This window comes from Scylla paramamosain, chromosome 33, assembly GCF_035594125.1.
Source record: "Scylla paramamosain isolate STU-SP2022 chromosome 33, ASM3559412v1, whole genome shotgun sequence".
NCBI lineage: Eukaryota > Metazoa > Arthropoda > Malacostraca > Decapoda > Portunidae > Scylla > Scylla paramamosain.
In genome coordinates, this window is record NC_087183.1 from 11792368 (window position 1) to 11808350 (window position 15983).

General features: G+C 41.0%; 1 protein-coding gene across 4 annotated transcripts in view; it reads left to right on the plus strand.

Annotated features, from left to right (window-relative positions):
• LOC135089705 (uncharacterized) overlaps nt 1–15983 on the plus strand; it is a 256573-nt gene that overhangs the window by 144699 nt on the left and 95891 nt on the right. For 2 of the 4 annotated variants that reach the window (XM_063985637.1, XM_063985639.1), the window contains exon 5: nt 6018–6128. The exons of the other annotated variants lie outside the window; for them this stretch is intronic. In XM_063985637.1, the coding sequence (XP_063841707.1) occupies nt 6018–6128 (111 nt within the window). The remainder of the gene's footprint in view (nt 1–6017; nt 6129–15983) is intronic. 4 annotated transcript variants of the gene reach the window in all.

Consider the following 15983-nt stretch of genomic DNA (forward strand, 5'->3'; position numbering starts at 1 on the left):
ACTTTTATGTCTGTTATTTTCTCTTTTTCTATTTTTGTCTCTGTCTCTTTTTTCTTAGGTAATTTTGTCGTGTCCTTTCTCTCTTTTTTTTCTCTGCTTTTATTTGTTTCTCTTTGTGTCTTTGTTTATATCTTTTTCTGTTGCTGTCATAATATCTTTCTCTGCGTCTCTTTTTTTTTGCGTGCCAATTTTTTAATTTTATTTTTTTATTTTATTATTGCTTGACCACCATTCTATACCCTCTTTGTCTACCTTTCTCATACCCTTTGTTTCCTTACGTCCATTTCCCTTTTCTCCTCCTGTTTTGTCGCATTATTTTTCCTTCCCTCAAAACCTTTTCATGTATCGCTTTCTCTCACATCATTCTTCCTTTGTCGTTCCCTTCATTGTGTGCTCCCTCCCTCGGTGGCCTTTATTCCACCTTCCAGTTCGTCTCCCGTGTCGCGATTTGTCATAATTTGAAGCGTTTTTGTCCTTTTGTCTCATTTTTGTGGTTTGCCTGGTTATTTACGGCGCCCTCTTTCCTTTCCTTACATGTGGAGTAATTTAGGTACTTCTTGTCATATTGGTTTTAAGAGAGAGAGAGAGAGAGAGAGAGAGAGAGAGAGAGAGAGAGAGAGAGAGAGAGAGAGAGAGAGAGAAACGGACACAGAGATACGGACAGACTCAAACACAAGGCGAGGCAGAAATCACGACATAGGTTCAGATTTCTTCCCTTCAGGATAGACGCGCCATTGACCCTTCTCCCGCCTACCCTCACTCCCTCTCGTCTCTAGGCGTGGGATCAGATTGCAGCGTGATCAGTGCAGGCGTGTGTCGCTCGGTAACGTGTAATATCCTGCTCAATAAAGAAGCGAGATGATAAACTTGAATTACATAGGTAGGGATCGTACAGACAGACACACACACACACACACAGAGAGAGAGGAGAGAGAGAGAGAGAGAGAGAGAGAGAGAGAGAGAGAGAGAGAGAGAGAGAGAGAGGGGGGTGATTGTTTCCAGATCTTTGAATTAAAACGTCGTGATCGAATTTTGTTTCTTACTATTACTTATAATTTTTCTTTTCCTCCTCCTCCTCCTCCTCCTCCACCTCCTCCTCCTCCTCCTCCTCCTCCTCCTCCTCCTAGGTTATTCATTGGCCTGAGTCTGTTACCGTATTTGTCTTCGTGCCTTATTTATTCTTCGCAATTGAATCGTTGGTGTAAATTGTTGACTGTTTTTTTTTGCTTTCGCTTCGTTCCGCTTTCCTCTTACTCTGTTTTGTATTCTTGCTTTGTAATGAAACACGTTGAGTTGAATTACAAAGCAGTACGCCTGTGTTTAGTGTCATCATATTCTTTTCTCTTGCGTAAAAATCTCAACTTTTTATTGCACAGTTTCTTTATTTTCAAAATCTGATGATGATTCTATTTTTTACAAGCATTTCGAGAAATACCAAAGGCTTTAATACTGCTTCTACTACTGCTACTACTACTGCTTATGCTGCTACTACTACTGCTACTACTACTACTACTACTACTACTACTACTACTACTACTACTACTACTACTACTACTACTACTACTACTACTACTGCTGCTGCTACTGCTATTACTGCTACTACTGCTACTACTGCTACTATAACTACTACTGCTACTACTACTACTACTACTACTGCTACTTTCATCACGCATGAATAATCTTTGTATCACCGCCTCGTCCTTCCCTCGTGTTGTTCCCTAGAAGTTGGACGGACAATACTCACCTTCTGCGTAATACTTGGGGAGGCGAGGGTGGTGGGCATGAGCGGTTCCTGGCGGCGGCTGTGTCCTCCGGGTGTCTGCGGGAGGGAGCAGGAAGCCGTCCCAACTTTATCTGCAAGCAAATCCGAACTTCATCAAACTTGGTCGCCAAGTCTGCCCGATAGCACCTGCACTTTTTTCCCTCACTTCATTCTTTTAACGGAGCGTTGGACGTTGATGCGATGGTCTGAGGTGTTAAAGGAAGGAAAGAAGGAAGGCTGAGGTTAAAGGTCCCAGGAGGGAAAGATGCCACCGTTGGTTATTAAGGATTATTTTAAGTTTCAAGAGGTAAAGGTAATTGCTAAACTAAATACATATAATCAAAACTTAATAACCTCCTTGACATGTTACTTATGGCGTAGAGTTAACAAATGAAACCGCTTTGTGTGGGGTGTGTGTAAGAATAGCAGCTTCTCAACACACTGCTATGGATTCTTGAACTTCACATAACGGTCTGGTGAAAATGTATTTTCCAGACGCTATTAATAGCAAGAGCTGTAATTGGATAGTTATTCTTTTTACCGCCCTCTACGATTAATACCACTCAGTAAAAATGGTTCATGTTTACTCAAATGAAATAGGAATCGCCTGTATCCGTTACCAGTAGTCATTACTAAGGAGTGGTAGATTTAGTTACTTTTCTCTTACCTACGTAGCATCGGATACTCAGACGATTTAATTTCGGTATTGTGGAAGGTGAATGGAAGAGTGACGCATCTGAGGAGGGTCATGAGTCGTGGCGGTGACGTGTAGGAAGACGCCGCCCCGCCACGGCCATCGCCACTTTCTCTGGGTGACAATTAAATCACAAAGTCCTCCCGTAAGTTCCCCGCGCTCACACGGCGGCGGAGGAATGGCAGGCAAGGGCGCCGTTCGTCATGCGGGAGTGAGGAGACTGCCCGCCCGGGACCATGACGCAAAATGATAGAGGTTGAATGATTCTATCTCTTCAGTTAAGGATCGCGCCTCCCACCGCCTCGTTATCGGTAATTGGTGGAGACAGGTAATCACTCCATGAATGCATCGCGTCTTCCGCGTCGCGCCTCACGCTGGTATCTGTCACTTAGCTTTGAGGATCCTTTGAAACTACCTTTTTTATGTGAAATGGTTCAATCAAGTCGTTTCTGCTTGCTTGTTCTTGTCTTAGCTGCACTTATATCTCCAGTGCACTCTTTGTTATTGCCTCTTACCTTTTCCTCCTGTGCATGATTTCCCCTTCTTTTGTCATTTTTACTGGTTCTGGAAAGTGTGGGTGACGAAGCGGAGCACAAAACCCCGCGCTCCGCCAGCCAGGTCACGTCAAGTGCTCCAGGCAGGCCGCGGCAAATCTCGGGTAAGCGTCTTAGCGTGACCTCAAGCGTACTGTGCAGTAGTCGGACCGGTATACTTGCTTCACCTTGAGCGAAGCCTTTTTGGGGTTACAAACGATTCTCTATCCGACTGAAAGTTCGGACGCTTTGTGTCCGTATTCTGACAGTGGCCGTGACGGAATATTTGTGACAGGCGGCGAGGAGCTCATCGCCAAGCCTCGCCAGTTGTTGCTCCGTCAGAAGAATTACTAGTATCTCCCTAGACGACTGCCTTCCTGCTGCCGTGACCTGCTCGCGCGGCTGACTATCTGCTGCTGGTATTCACACAAAATATAGGAGCACATATACATTTTACATTAATGAATGTATCGAGTCCTCAAAAGGGAAAAAAGGATTAGCAATCCCCTTGCAGGCACATCATCAGGCACTTCACATTTATTTACCGTCCCGCTTTGATTACATTGCTGGTGAGAGCTGGTGGCAAAGTATTTTGCACGTGCATATTTAGTTTGTTCCAATAACATAATATTAACGCTGGATTATATATATATATATATATATATATATTATATATATAATATATATATTATATATATATATATATATATATATATATATATATGATGCACAAATCTTGCGATACTATTTATTTATTGGAAATGGACTGAAGACATTAATATATTCCTGGGAATAACACTTTTGGTACAGCACGTTAAGGGCGAATGATCCGGCACTGCTCTGTTGTTTGCCTGACTCTTGACGCCTCACTTCATCTGGAGCTTCCACTTCACGGTCATGTGCGTGACGCGTGCGAGGCGAGTGTAGGCAGCTTGCCGTCGTGGAGGAAAGGGACCCTGGGAAAGTTGTTGATCACCTGCACAATATGCCAGTTTGTGCCGTGCTGCAGGTGGGGAGGGGGATGGAGTTCCGGCACTGTTTTTGTAGAGACAGACAGACAGACAGACAGACAGACAGACAGACAGACAGGCAGACATCGTCTTTATTTAGTCAATTTCAGCAATATCGATAATGAAAAAAAATCATAAGCGAACAATGTAATTAATACCACAATTTTTCACAGTTACACTTATATGACAGTTCACAAATACAGACGACCACTCTCAGAGAATAAAATAAAAAAAAATAATGTAATAAAACAAAATTAATGTGCATATAATAATTTCCTCACTAGCACACAACACATGCTGCGAGAATCCACGCCTTTTGTGTGGAAACAGTAGGATAACCCGAGGGAATTAGATGAGGCCGCCGCTGCGGGGATCGTCCGGTCACGCCTTCGGCAGCGCGCAGCATTTGTCCGCCAGGCTGAGGGAGTTAAGTCCAGCACACATAATATTTTCTTTGACGCAGCGATTATATGACATCCAGAGTTAGTAACTGCGATTTAATTCCGCCTTCTACCTACGTTGAAGACATATAAGGGATTATTGCAAGAGTAACGTGGTGCAGTGAAGGTCACAGGAACATGCAAGTATTTTCACTTTGCAGAGATAGAAAAGAAATAAGCATTTAGTTTCCACATCAGGTTATGTCACGTATGATTTCCAAGACGTAAAAAAAAAAAAAAGTAAAAACTAAACATTAAAAAAAAAAAAAAAAGAAAAAGTTGCGATTCTGAAGTTGTTATCGTTGCAGTTATTGTCATTGCTGTAGTTGTTATTCTCGACCTCGCCGGAGTTGTTGTGGCGTGGGTACACTCCGCCTCTCAAGCCCCTCAGTCCAGGCATGCCGCCGAGGGCCGTCACCTGGCAGTATTGCATTAGTGCTGCACAAACTGCCTTGGTTAAAAGAGTCGTCTGTCTGCAAAGTACTCCCTTGTGTACGCTTGCTCGCACGCACGCCACTCACTTCAACACACGCACGCACTCACTTCAACACACACACACACACACACACACACACACACACACACACACACACACACACACACAACACACTGATTTTTTTCCTAGTTTAGTATATATATGTATTTATTTGTATATTATTATATGAATGTGCATGTAAGTACGTATGTATGTACGTAAACAGCGTTCATCACATTTACAAACAGCGAATAAGACGGCATTGAATTCTCTCTCTCTCTCTCTCTCTCTCTCTCTCTCCTCTCTCTCTCTCTCTCTCTCTCTCTCTCTCTCTCTCTCTCTCTCTCTCTCTCTTGAATTAGTTATGCACGAGGCAGTTCTTTTTCATGACCTAAATTCAAAGGCGTGGCTGCTTTTCCTGGTGAGGAGGCGAGGTGAATCCACTTTGAGAGACGACCTGGATAGAGGGAGGCGATTTTGGGAGGGAATTAGCGGCACGCCTTGTGTTTTAAGCTTCATACAACACAAGTATAATCCAGGCATGACCTCTTTCCCACACACACACACACACACACACACACACACACACACACACACACACACACACACACGTCTTGCATTTTTAACTTCTCCCTTAATATGGTTCCAGATTTTTCCTGGCAATGTCATTAAAATTACTCATGTGTTTTGTGGCGTCCAGAACTGTATGCTTTTAAGGTGTATTTATTTATTTATTTATTTATTTATTCATTTTTTTTATGTGATATGTGATGCAGGCGTGAAAAAATTGGCGACGTGATAATCTTAAGTGTATTCGTGGATAAAATAAGTGTCTTGTTCTTTACTTTATTCGTGAAGTAAATGTCTTATTCTTTACGTTTTTGGTTAAGTGAATTTCCTGTTCTTTACTATATTCGTTAGGTGAATGTGCTGTTCTTTACTCTATTTGTGAAGTAAATGTATTTTGTTTTACCTATATTCTTGAGATAAATATGTTTTGTTTTACGCTATTCTTGAAGTAAATGTGTTTTGTTTTACTCTATTCTTGAAGTAAATGAGCCGCACTTTACTTCATTCGTGAAATGTGTTGTCCTTTACTCCAGTGTTCTGCGTCTCCATGTTGGTTCTGTTGCTGCAGGCAGTGGCTGCGTGGTCATCACATACACCTCACACTGGCAAATGTTTTCACTTCGATGGCAGGAAGACATGTTTAGGTCAGTAGTCTGAAGTATTCTGGTTCTCTTAAGTACTTTTTTCAAAGGCCCACACATTTGGATTTTACGTGTTTCTTTCACTTTTTTTATGCAGAATATTTATTAAACTTTCACTAGAATCATAAGCATTCGTGATAATCCTTCGTTACTCTCACTAGAGCGTGTTAATAGTTGATGGAATAAGACGCTTAAACGTTTAATAAAATGGACCTTAATGATAACATTTCTAAACAATGCCAGGAATGAAGGTACAATTTCTATTCACAGTTGTAGTTGATGGGAATTTTCTTTCGTTAAATCCCACCAGTAGTGGATGTTAGTGACTTTTTGTACAGGACAGAAAACAATAACTTTATACTCCCAGAAACTATATTGTGATGTACAAAATGTTGTAGAAGCAGAATACAAATGTTGATTAATTTTTTTCTATCGCCGTGAGCTTCCTGAAGTAAAGCTGTGAATCAGAAAACTGTTGAATCTTGTTTGTCCCAAGCCTTCACTCAGGAATAAATTGTTGTAGTTTTTAGTGTCCTAGTTCAGTTTGACACAAGTGACATTCTGTGCAACACTGTGCTTCCCTCTTTGCCGAGTAACTCAAGACAGGTGCCGTTAAACGTCAGATAAATGAACATCTTTGTCCCATAAATCCAACAGTGAAAGTTTAATAGCGCAAGAATGTTTCGTTTCCAGGGAAGCGTGGCAAAAACACTCTTAATTAATGTTCTGGGCTAGGTATGAGTGACGAATAATTTTACCTCCACGAGATAATGAAACGTGATGCATCCAAACTCACTTCCCTTTTACTCAGAAACATTGGCGCGTTTCTCACTGACATTAATATTCAGGATGATGTCGAGGAAAGCATGTAGTGTTAGGCTGTACATCACAGCGCAAAATACAAGGTCGAAAATCCCAATTATACTCGTACCTGTACTGGTCCTCAGGTAGCTCATTAAGGTAAGAGGTAACATGCTTCCTTTGTATCTGTTTTCTTTTTTACTTCGTCTATAAATATTAGTAGGTTAATTATTTCCTGAGAACACAGAGTTCATTCAAGTCTGTGCTTGTTGTCACTGGTACACTTAGGTAAATATATTTTCTCTTTTAAATCTCTCAACGTTTATCGTCGTGTTCCTCTAATTTGTCTTCTTATTTCTATACTCTTGCAGTTATTTTTATAAGTGATACGTATAGTTAAATACCTTTTTTCTTCCTTTTCCTTTTTAAAGTTTGTCCTCTCTTCTTTGTATCTCTATTGTAGATTCTTCCGTTGATGTTCCTTTTTTTCTCCCCGTGTACCTTGTCATCGTTGTCATTATCATCGTTATCGTCTTCCTCATTTTATTCGCCCTTGTCTTTGCTCTTGTCCTTCTCCTAGACTTCCACGTCCTCCTTGCCGTCCTTCTTCTCGTGGTAATAGCGGCGGAAGTGGTGGTGGTGGTGGTGGTGGTGGTGTTTGTTGTCTGCGTTACGTATGAGCGAACAAACGAACAACGAACAGGTGATATCTTGTAGCCCCGCTGAGAATCTTGTCCCGTGTCCCATCACAGCATACTTTCCTCCCCTCCTTGGTCACTTCTCCCAATCTTTCCTCCACTCGTCTCTCGTTTCCTCTCTCCTTTCCTCTCTCCTTTCCTCCTCCTCTCGTCCCACACTGCCTTTATACATATCTTCTTTCCTTCCTCCTTAGTTCTTCTCTTCCTTCCTCCCTTCCTGCAGCCCACATTTCGCCTAGTGGCTGTGACTTACGTAGAGAGAGAGAGAGAGAGAGAGAGAGAGAGAGAGAGAGAGAGAGAGAGAGAGAGAGAGAGAGAGAGAGAGAGAGAGAGAGAGAGACCTGCAAGGCTCCCACGCGACCAAAAAGGTGTAATTTGAGTGTTGCTTGGATGCCTCGCGCTTTTATGATCCGCCTTCCTCCGTGAGTTGTTTCCTTAAGGGGAGTTTTCCTTCTAATTCCGCTAGATGGACGGCCGCCCCAAGACTCAGGGCGGCGGGGTTAACGAGAACATCCTCCAGGGTCGTTGAACTGAGCTGTAGTTTGCGAGGAGTTGTAGTAGTTGTAGTTGTTGTAGATTCCTGGTGGTGATGAGAACGCTGCGTCATTTTCTCAACGAAGGAAGGAAATTTAGTTTAATTTCAGCCTTTGCTCCTACAGGTGAGTTAAGGTGATTTGTTAGAATATCACGTGCTGGATTTTTTATTTTTTTAACAGGTGTAGTTGAGATTAACTGAGATTTACTTTGATTTTGGTAAGGTATATATACATTTTGTTACGGTTTGGTAGATTAAATTCAGTTAGATTTTATTGAAGTTTTAGTTATTAATTAAAATTTCATTAGATTGTTTATGTTTCTCCTCAGACGAACGTGTTTATTTTGTAAGATTTTATTAGATTAGATTTTCATAGATGTATTTGCCATTCCTTCATGTGTCTTCATAATTTGCACATGTATATTAGGTAAGATTAACTCAAAATTAAGATGAGTATGAAAAATTTGAAGTATCCACGTAAAATTTTAAGGTTTTAGGGTATTAATTTGATATCGACAATTTCTCATGGGATCCTCTACTTTCATTTAACGCTTCCTGCTCCTCCTTATCGCTCCTCTGCTTCAGTACCTTCCCTTATCGCACCTACTCCCCTCTTATCTCCTGCCTTCCCTTCCTTCCTCCCTTATCTTTCTGTTTGTTGTCTCTACGCCACCACCACTACCACCACCATTACTGCCAATTATCCTCATGATTTCTCTCTCTCTCTCTCTCTCTCTCTCTCTCTCTCTCTCTCTCTCTCTCTCTCTCTCTCTCTCTCTCTCTCTCTCTCTCTCTCTGGTCTCGTCTCGTCTCGTCTCCCTTACCTTTTGTACGTGTCCCCCTACTCTTTTTCTCATAGTCCTCGTGCCAGAAATACCTGCCTCCCTTTCCCAATCTCCTCTCCCCTGTCTCTTCTTTGCTTTTTCTTCCCTGAGCCTTCACTCCTTCCTTCCCTCCACCTGTAATCCTCCTTCACCTCTCTCCATTCTTTATTCACTCTGTCGCTTCTATGGTCTTTCGGTTTTTCTTTGGTTTCTCTTCTTTATTTTTTTTCTCCAATTTTGTCCAATGTTTCTGTTTTATTTTGCGTTTTTTACTCCATTGCTCCTTTGTTTACTCTCATTGCTTCCCTTCTTTTCCTCTTGTTCCTCTTCTCTGTCATTCCTCTTATCCTTTACTTCTCGAATTCTCCTCTTCTCTTTCCTTTCCTCTGCCTCGCTATTAGTTTCCTTTTGTTCCCCACATTCTTCTCCCCTTTCTCTCTCTCACTTTCTCGTCTAAACCCTTCATTTCTCCAGTTTTCCTTCGCCTCTGCCATGCTTCCTTTTATTCTTCCTCCATCCTTCATGATTTTCATTTGCCCTTTACATACTTCTCCCCTTCCTGTCTTCTGTACCCCTTCTGCGCCTCTCTACCTTACTTTCTCCCTGTACATGTTCCTTCCCTTTCTTCTGGATTACTTTTTTCTCTCCCTTTCCTTCCCTGTATCCTCTGAAGTCGTCAGGCCCTCCCTTAGTGACCCGCCAACCTCCACCTGTAGCTCCCTTGCGTAAGTTTAACTCCCTGAAGTCCGTTTCGTTACCTCCACTGCTACCCCTCGCGGCTACTTCCACGCGTGCTTGTGGGTAATGTGCAGCGTCTTCGCCCGGATCCTCTGCAGCAGTGTTCCACCCCTCAGAAGCCCTTAGGAAGTCTCAGAAGGGAGTTTGAGATTGTTGCCCTGGTTTTTTTTTTTTCTTTGTTCATTTGCCTAGATTTCGCTGAGGTATTTGGAGCATTTTTTGTTATTGATTTCTTTAGATTTAGTTCAGATTTTTTGTTATTATTATTGTTATTGTATTTATTTTTTATTAAGATGGAGTGTGTTAGAAGTTTTAGTCTATTGTGTATCGAAATATGACTCAAGTTGTATTTGGTAATCTTGCGTCTTCGATGGCAGTGGGGAATCTAGTAGACTGTAGTAGACTTTTTTTCTTTTCCATTCTTGCTGTTGTGAAGAGAGATGGAAAAGAGAGGTGGTAGAAGGAAGGGAAAAGGAAAGAAAGAGGAAGTTAAAAGAAAAAAGGGGGAAGAGAGAACGATAAAGAAAAGATGGAAGGAAAGGAATGAAAGAATGAATGAAGTTTTGGAAAATGTGGAGAAAGGGCTGGTATATACACGAAAAGGATGAGAGGATGAGGTAACTGAAATGGAGGGAAAAGAAAAGAGGTACTCAATGCGAAGTTAAATAAAAAAACAAATTAAATTAACCATTAAAATTAAATAAATGAGATAATAAACGAAAAGAAGAGATGAGAAGAAAAAGGAAAAAAAAAAAGAAAAAGGAAAAAACAAGATGGAAGGAAGAAGTGAAGGAGAAAGAGAAAAAAAATAAAAAGGAAAAGAGACGATAAAAGAAAATGGGAAAAAAATATACGAGCGCCTTAATTTAAGCAATAGATGACAAACTCAGGGACAGACTTCACAAACATCTCCTCTTTTTATTCTCTTACTTTTATCACTTTTACTTTGGGCTTTGTCACTCTAGTTACTGGCTTGTAAAACAGCGGGAAACTTTCTTTGCCCTCATTTTCCTTCCCCCTTTCCTTTCTTTCCCCTCTTTCTTCCCACCCGCCATAAAAATTGCTTCTAGATAAAGAGTATTTTGTTACTTCCAAAATTACCTTAAACTCGACTTTTTTTTCAGAACGATGAGAAAGTTAGGAAGAGGTGAGGTGCGTGGGACAAACATTTAAGAGAGAGAGAGAGAGAGAGAGAGAGAGAGAGAGAGAGAGAGAGAGAGAGAGAGAGAGAGAGAGAGAGAGAGAGAGAGAGAGAGAGAGAGAGAGAGAGAGAGAGAGAGGTAGCAAAAGCTGCAAATAAAACGTAAGTGATGTGCCAGTAAAAAGTTGTAGAGCGTATTACTTCCCTTACGTTAGGTACTGGTGTGTGTGTGTGTGTGTGTGTGTGTGTGTGTGTGTGTGTGTTTAAGGTCGTATTCTGTGCCTACTTTTGGTTTTACTTCGATTTTTTGGCCCTTTTGTTGTTGTTCTCTTTGTTTTTGCTGTTATTCCTCTTGTTCTTGTTCTTGTTTGTCCTCTTCTTTTCGTCACCAGTAAAATTAACAAAACACCCTTAAAAAAGAGAAAAAAAAAACTAATTAAAGTACCCTTGCAACATAACATTTTCTCTACCACACCAACATTTAAACAGTAAACAATGTCCCTTTAAATCGTGGAAGTATCAGTGCATACTATGACGGGGGAGGCAGCGGCAGTCTCCCTTCCTGATGGCCACTCACACACTTAGCCAGATTGCTTCCTGAGAGTCTCGTATCTCATACCTGGCGACATCCTCAGCTAGTCGAAATACCTTTACTTGTGCACACCCACACGACAGAATTCTATCTGCAGTACAGTCTTCAAAGAATTCAGGGAAGAAAATGTAATGCATTTATAACTGGCTGAACTTAGATTTTAATACTTTCTTCTTCTTTTTAGTCTGAACACTTTTTTCGTACTCCTTCGCTCAGAATTTGACTTGCAGTATAGTTTTTAAAGAACCCTGAAGGGAAGAAAACAAAATGCTCTTATAAAAGGGGAATGTAAATTTTCCACTTTTTCCTTAACTAGTCCAAATTGCACCTACTCACTAGTTTAGAATTTTACCTTGCAGTATTGCCTTCAAAGAATTCGGATGGGAAGAAAATGAAATGCTGTTATTACTGGGTAGCTTATGTGGATTTCTAACGATCTCAACCAGTTCAAAATACCGCTTAGAATTCTTCCTGCAGTGAAGCCCTCTAAAAATTCAGAAGGGAGGGAGAGGGAGCGTTCTTAAAATTGGATAAAGTAAAGTAGATTTTTATCTTTTTTGCGATTAAACAGTCTGATTACCATTACCTGTGCACATTCACTCTCAAGATATCCTTACCAGAATTAAAGGGGAAAGAACAACATTGTAACTGGGTAAACTTAGGTAAATTTTTCTTGACTTAACTATTGGATAAATGAAAAAAAGGACAAAAGAGAAAAATGAAAAGTCTAATTGGTAAACTTAAATAGATCTTTTACTTTTCCTCCGCAGCTCTGGGATAAATACAAATAATTAGAAGGATAAAAAAAAAAAAAAAAAAACAGGAACACACAATTATAGGTTAACTCACTAGAACGCTTCCACAACTTCCTTCCGTAACAACAGACTAAACACAAAACATAAAAATCCACACCCATCCATCTAAGGCAGGACCAATCAGCCGTCAAATCACTCTCGTAATAAAAGTCCTATCTACTGCAACGTTTAAGCCTCAGGGAGCGTTGCATTTTACGTAACTTTTCTGAATATTCACTTAGCCATTACGTACCGGGCGGGGAGAAAAAGAGGAGGAAAACAAGGCAGACTAAAGGGATTACTTAGACTAGGACTCGAGGCGGGGTAGATCTGAGCAGAGAAAAAGAGGGACATTAAGGTAGAACGAAATAAAGTGATGAGAGGCACCAAGGAGGAAGCTGAGGCAAAAGGGAGGGATTCTGGGAAGTGGGTCGAGGAGAAAGAGGAAACATGGTGCTAAGAGAAAGGAGGAGGGAATAAAAAAAAGTAGTATGTGTTAGGAGAAGATGAATTGCTAAGAGGAAGGAGGGGAAAGTGTAGTGTGTGGTGTTATGGTGTTCATGGTGTTGTTGTGTTGAGGTTCTTCTGTGTTACCTGTCCCTTAACGGTTACCTTCAGCTGCTCAGGTGTGTTAGGGATGTAATAGTTAAAGGAAAAAAATGTAGATGTAATATAATAATGGTGATAGTAAAAATAAGTGATAATAGTAGTAGTAGTAGTAGTAATGGTAGTTTAGTAGTAGTAGTAGTAGTAGTAGTTGCAGTTTATATAACCATTATTAGTATTGTTTGATTATTTTTACTACTACTACTACTACTACTACTACTACTACTACTACTACTATTACTACTACTACTACCACTACTACTACCACTACTACTACTACTGCTGCTGCTGCTGCTGCTGCTGCTGCTGTTGCTGCTGCTGCTGCTGCTGCTGCTGCTGCTGCTGCTGCTGCTGCTGCTGCTGCTGCTCCTACCACTACGAGCACCACCACCACTGCTGTTCCTGTTGGGACCACTGGTGTTGTTGTTGCTGGTGGCGGTGTTATCCCTGGTACCATTAATAGTAAAGCTTGCTATTCAGCCGGCATTCGCACTGCGGCTCGGGGGCACACACACACACACACACACACACACACACACACACACACACACACACACACACGCACGCACGAACGTTTACACACAGCATGGTACGTGTGTTTTCAGTCCTATTTGCCCATCAATGTCAGTTATAACTACATAATTACAGTTTTGTGCGTGCGTGTGTGTGTGTGTGTGTGAGAGAGAGAGAGAGAGAGAGAGAGAGAGAGAGAGAGAGAGAGAGAGAGAGAGAGAGAGAGAGAGAGAGAGAGAGAGAGAGAGAGAGAGAGAGAGAGAGAGAGAGAATAGAAGAGTTGGGTGGGCAGTAATGCAGGGAGTATATAACTTGATCGGTAATCAGATGCTGCTTTGATGCATTGCCCAATTAAGGTTCCAATTAACGTCCAGGTGGACAGGAAAACTAAAAGCCGAATTGCGTATTACCGATTACAAAAAGAAACAAAAAAAAAAAAGACATGAAACAACGAGAATACGGGATTAACGATAACACGATATTGCACACCTTATTTAAAACACATTTACCTGATGCTCGATATCCAGTGAAACTCGCACAGGTAAGAGCGTTGTTTAGACTCACCTGAGACGACCCGAGTTCATCTTACCTTCCATTAACCCTTTCTCTGCGATACGGAACAATTCACATCACTAAGAGAAAGGCATGAAATCTTTATAAGCACGTTAAAAAAAAAAGAACGAATAATAGAAAAGAACGTATATTGCAGATTTTATCAATACAGTGTTTGGAAGGCTGTAGAACAAGTAAAGATGACTTAGAGTGAGTAATTAAGGAAAAATATACCAAATAACAATGAAAAGCTTAACAAACAAAGATATTAGATAAAGGAGAAAGGATGCGAAGGATGCTGGCGATTAGAGAGTAAGAGGAGGGAAAGGAGGAGTGTTTGAGAGAATTTTATCCCTGAAGTCAAGGTTGTTTTTAAAGGCTATAGTTGGAATACCCGCGCTGGGGTAAAATCAGGGGAAAGATCAGCCGTGTAGAGAAAACGGAATGCCAGTCGGAAGGGTTGCTCAACGTAGACTGACTGATGTGGATGAGAAACAGAGTGAGTGACTGGAGAGACGTGTGTGTGTGTGTGTAATTGCCGTAACCAACTGTTTCTGAGACATATTTGATAAGGAACCAAACAGATAAGCAGAAAACTTCTACCGAGATCAGAGCAAGCGCGCGTGTCCCCCCCCCACACACACACAAAGAGAGAGAGAGAGAGAGAGAGAGAGAGAGAGAGAGAGAGAGAGAGAGAGAGAGAGAGAGAGAGAGAGAGAGAGAGAGAGAGAGAGGAAATTCCATCAAGATACAAAAGTACAAAACAACACACACACACACACACACACACACACACACACACACACAAGCAGCAGTTTACACGTCATCTTCACGCAGCCTCTTCCTCGTAACTCCGGGTAATCGTAAACTTTGTATTTATTCCCCTCCAGCCAATAGCTAGCCTCGCCTCGCCTGATTCATTTTAGATATCGTGAGGCAGGGGAAGGGGACAGACTGACCCGCCCGCCTCCTGAAGGGTGACGCCGAGAGATGGAGAGGTGGGGTAAGGGGCTATAGGGGGGCAGGGATTATGTAAGGCTCTATATGTGTAGGAGAAGATTGTATGCCAGTTATTACATGACTTAGCTCGGTAAGATGGATGTTTGTGTCCAATAGTGTGTTACGTAAGTCTGGATTTAGTTAGCGATAAGAGATACATGTGAAAATAAGAGGATTTAATGTATATGTGTATGGTTAGTGTATTTATTAGTATGACTCTCCACACCACTACTAGTAAAATGTGTTATATAAGTTTTGATTTATTAAAGGATAGGAGATACATATAAAAGGTGCTACTTTGGTATCTACACCGTACAGCGTATTTGGCTTGTTATCTACATGGAAAACGTAGGTTAAGTTGGGTTAGTTTAGGTTAGGTTAGTTTAGATAGGTTAGGTTAATTTAGATAGGTTAGGTTAATTTAGATAGGTTAGGTTAAGTTAATTTAGATAGGTTAGGTTAGGTTAATTTAGATAGGTTAGGTTAGGTTAATTTAGATAGGTTAGCTTAGGTTAGATTAGGTTAATTTAGATAGGTTAGGTTAGGTTAGGTTAGATACGTAGATAACAAGCCAAAGTGGCACTCGTATAAAATAAGGGGATTTAATGTATGTGTTTGTCTATAGTCTATTTAACAGGATGACTTTTCGCTCTACTACTAATAAATTGTTATATTAGTTTTGGTTTGGTAAAATATAGGAGATGCATCTAAAATAAGAGGATTTAATGTATGCATGTGTATGATTGTAGTATGTAGTATATTTATTAGTATGGCTCTCTACACTACTTGACAATGCTCATGTTTTTTAAAGGGGAAGAAGTATTGCTGTTCATATTTAACCGGAATATTTACGTATGCTTTGACCTCCATTGCAAAAATGATAAATTGAAACATTCTCGTTAATACCTTCCCGGAAATGTCTTGAAAATATTTTATTCTGCAATATATATACTCTCGCCGTCCGTGTTGTGTGTGTGTGTGTGTGTGTGTGAGAGAGAGAGAGAGAGAGAGAGAGAGAGAGAGAGAGAGAGAGAGAGAGAGAGAGAGAGAGAGAGAGAGAGAGAG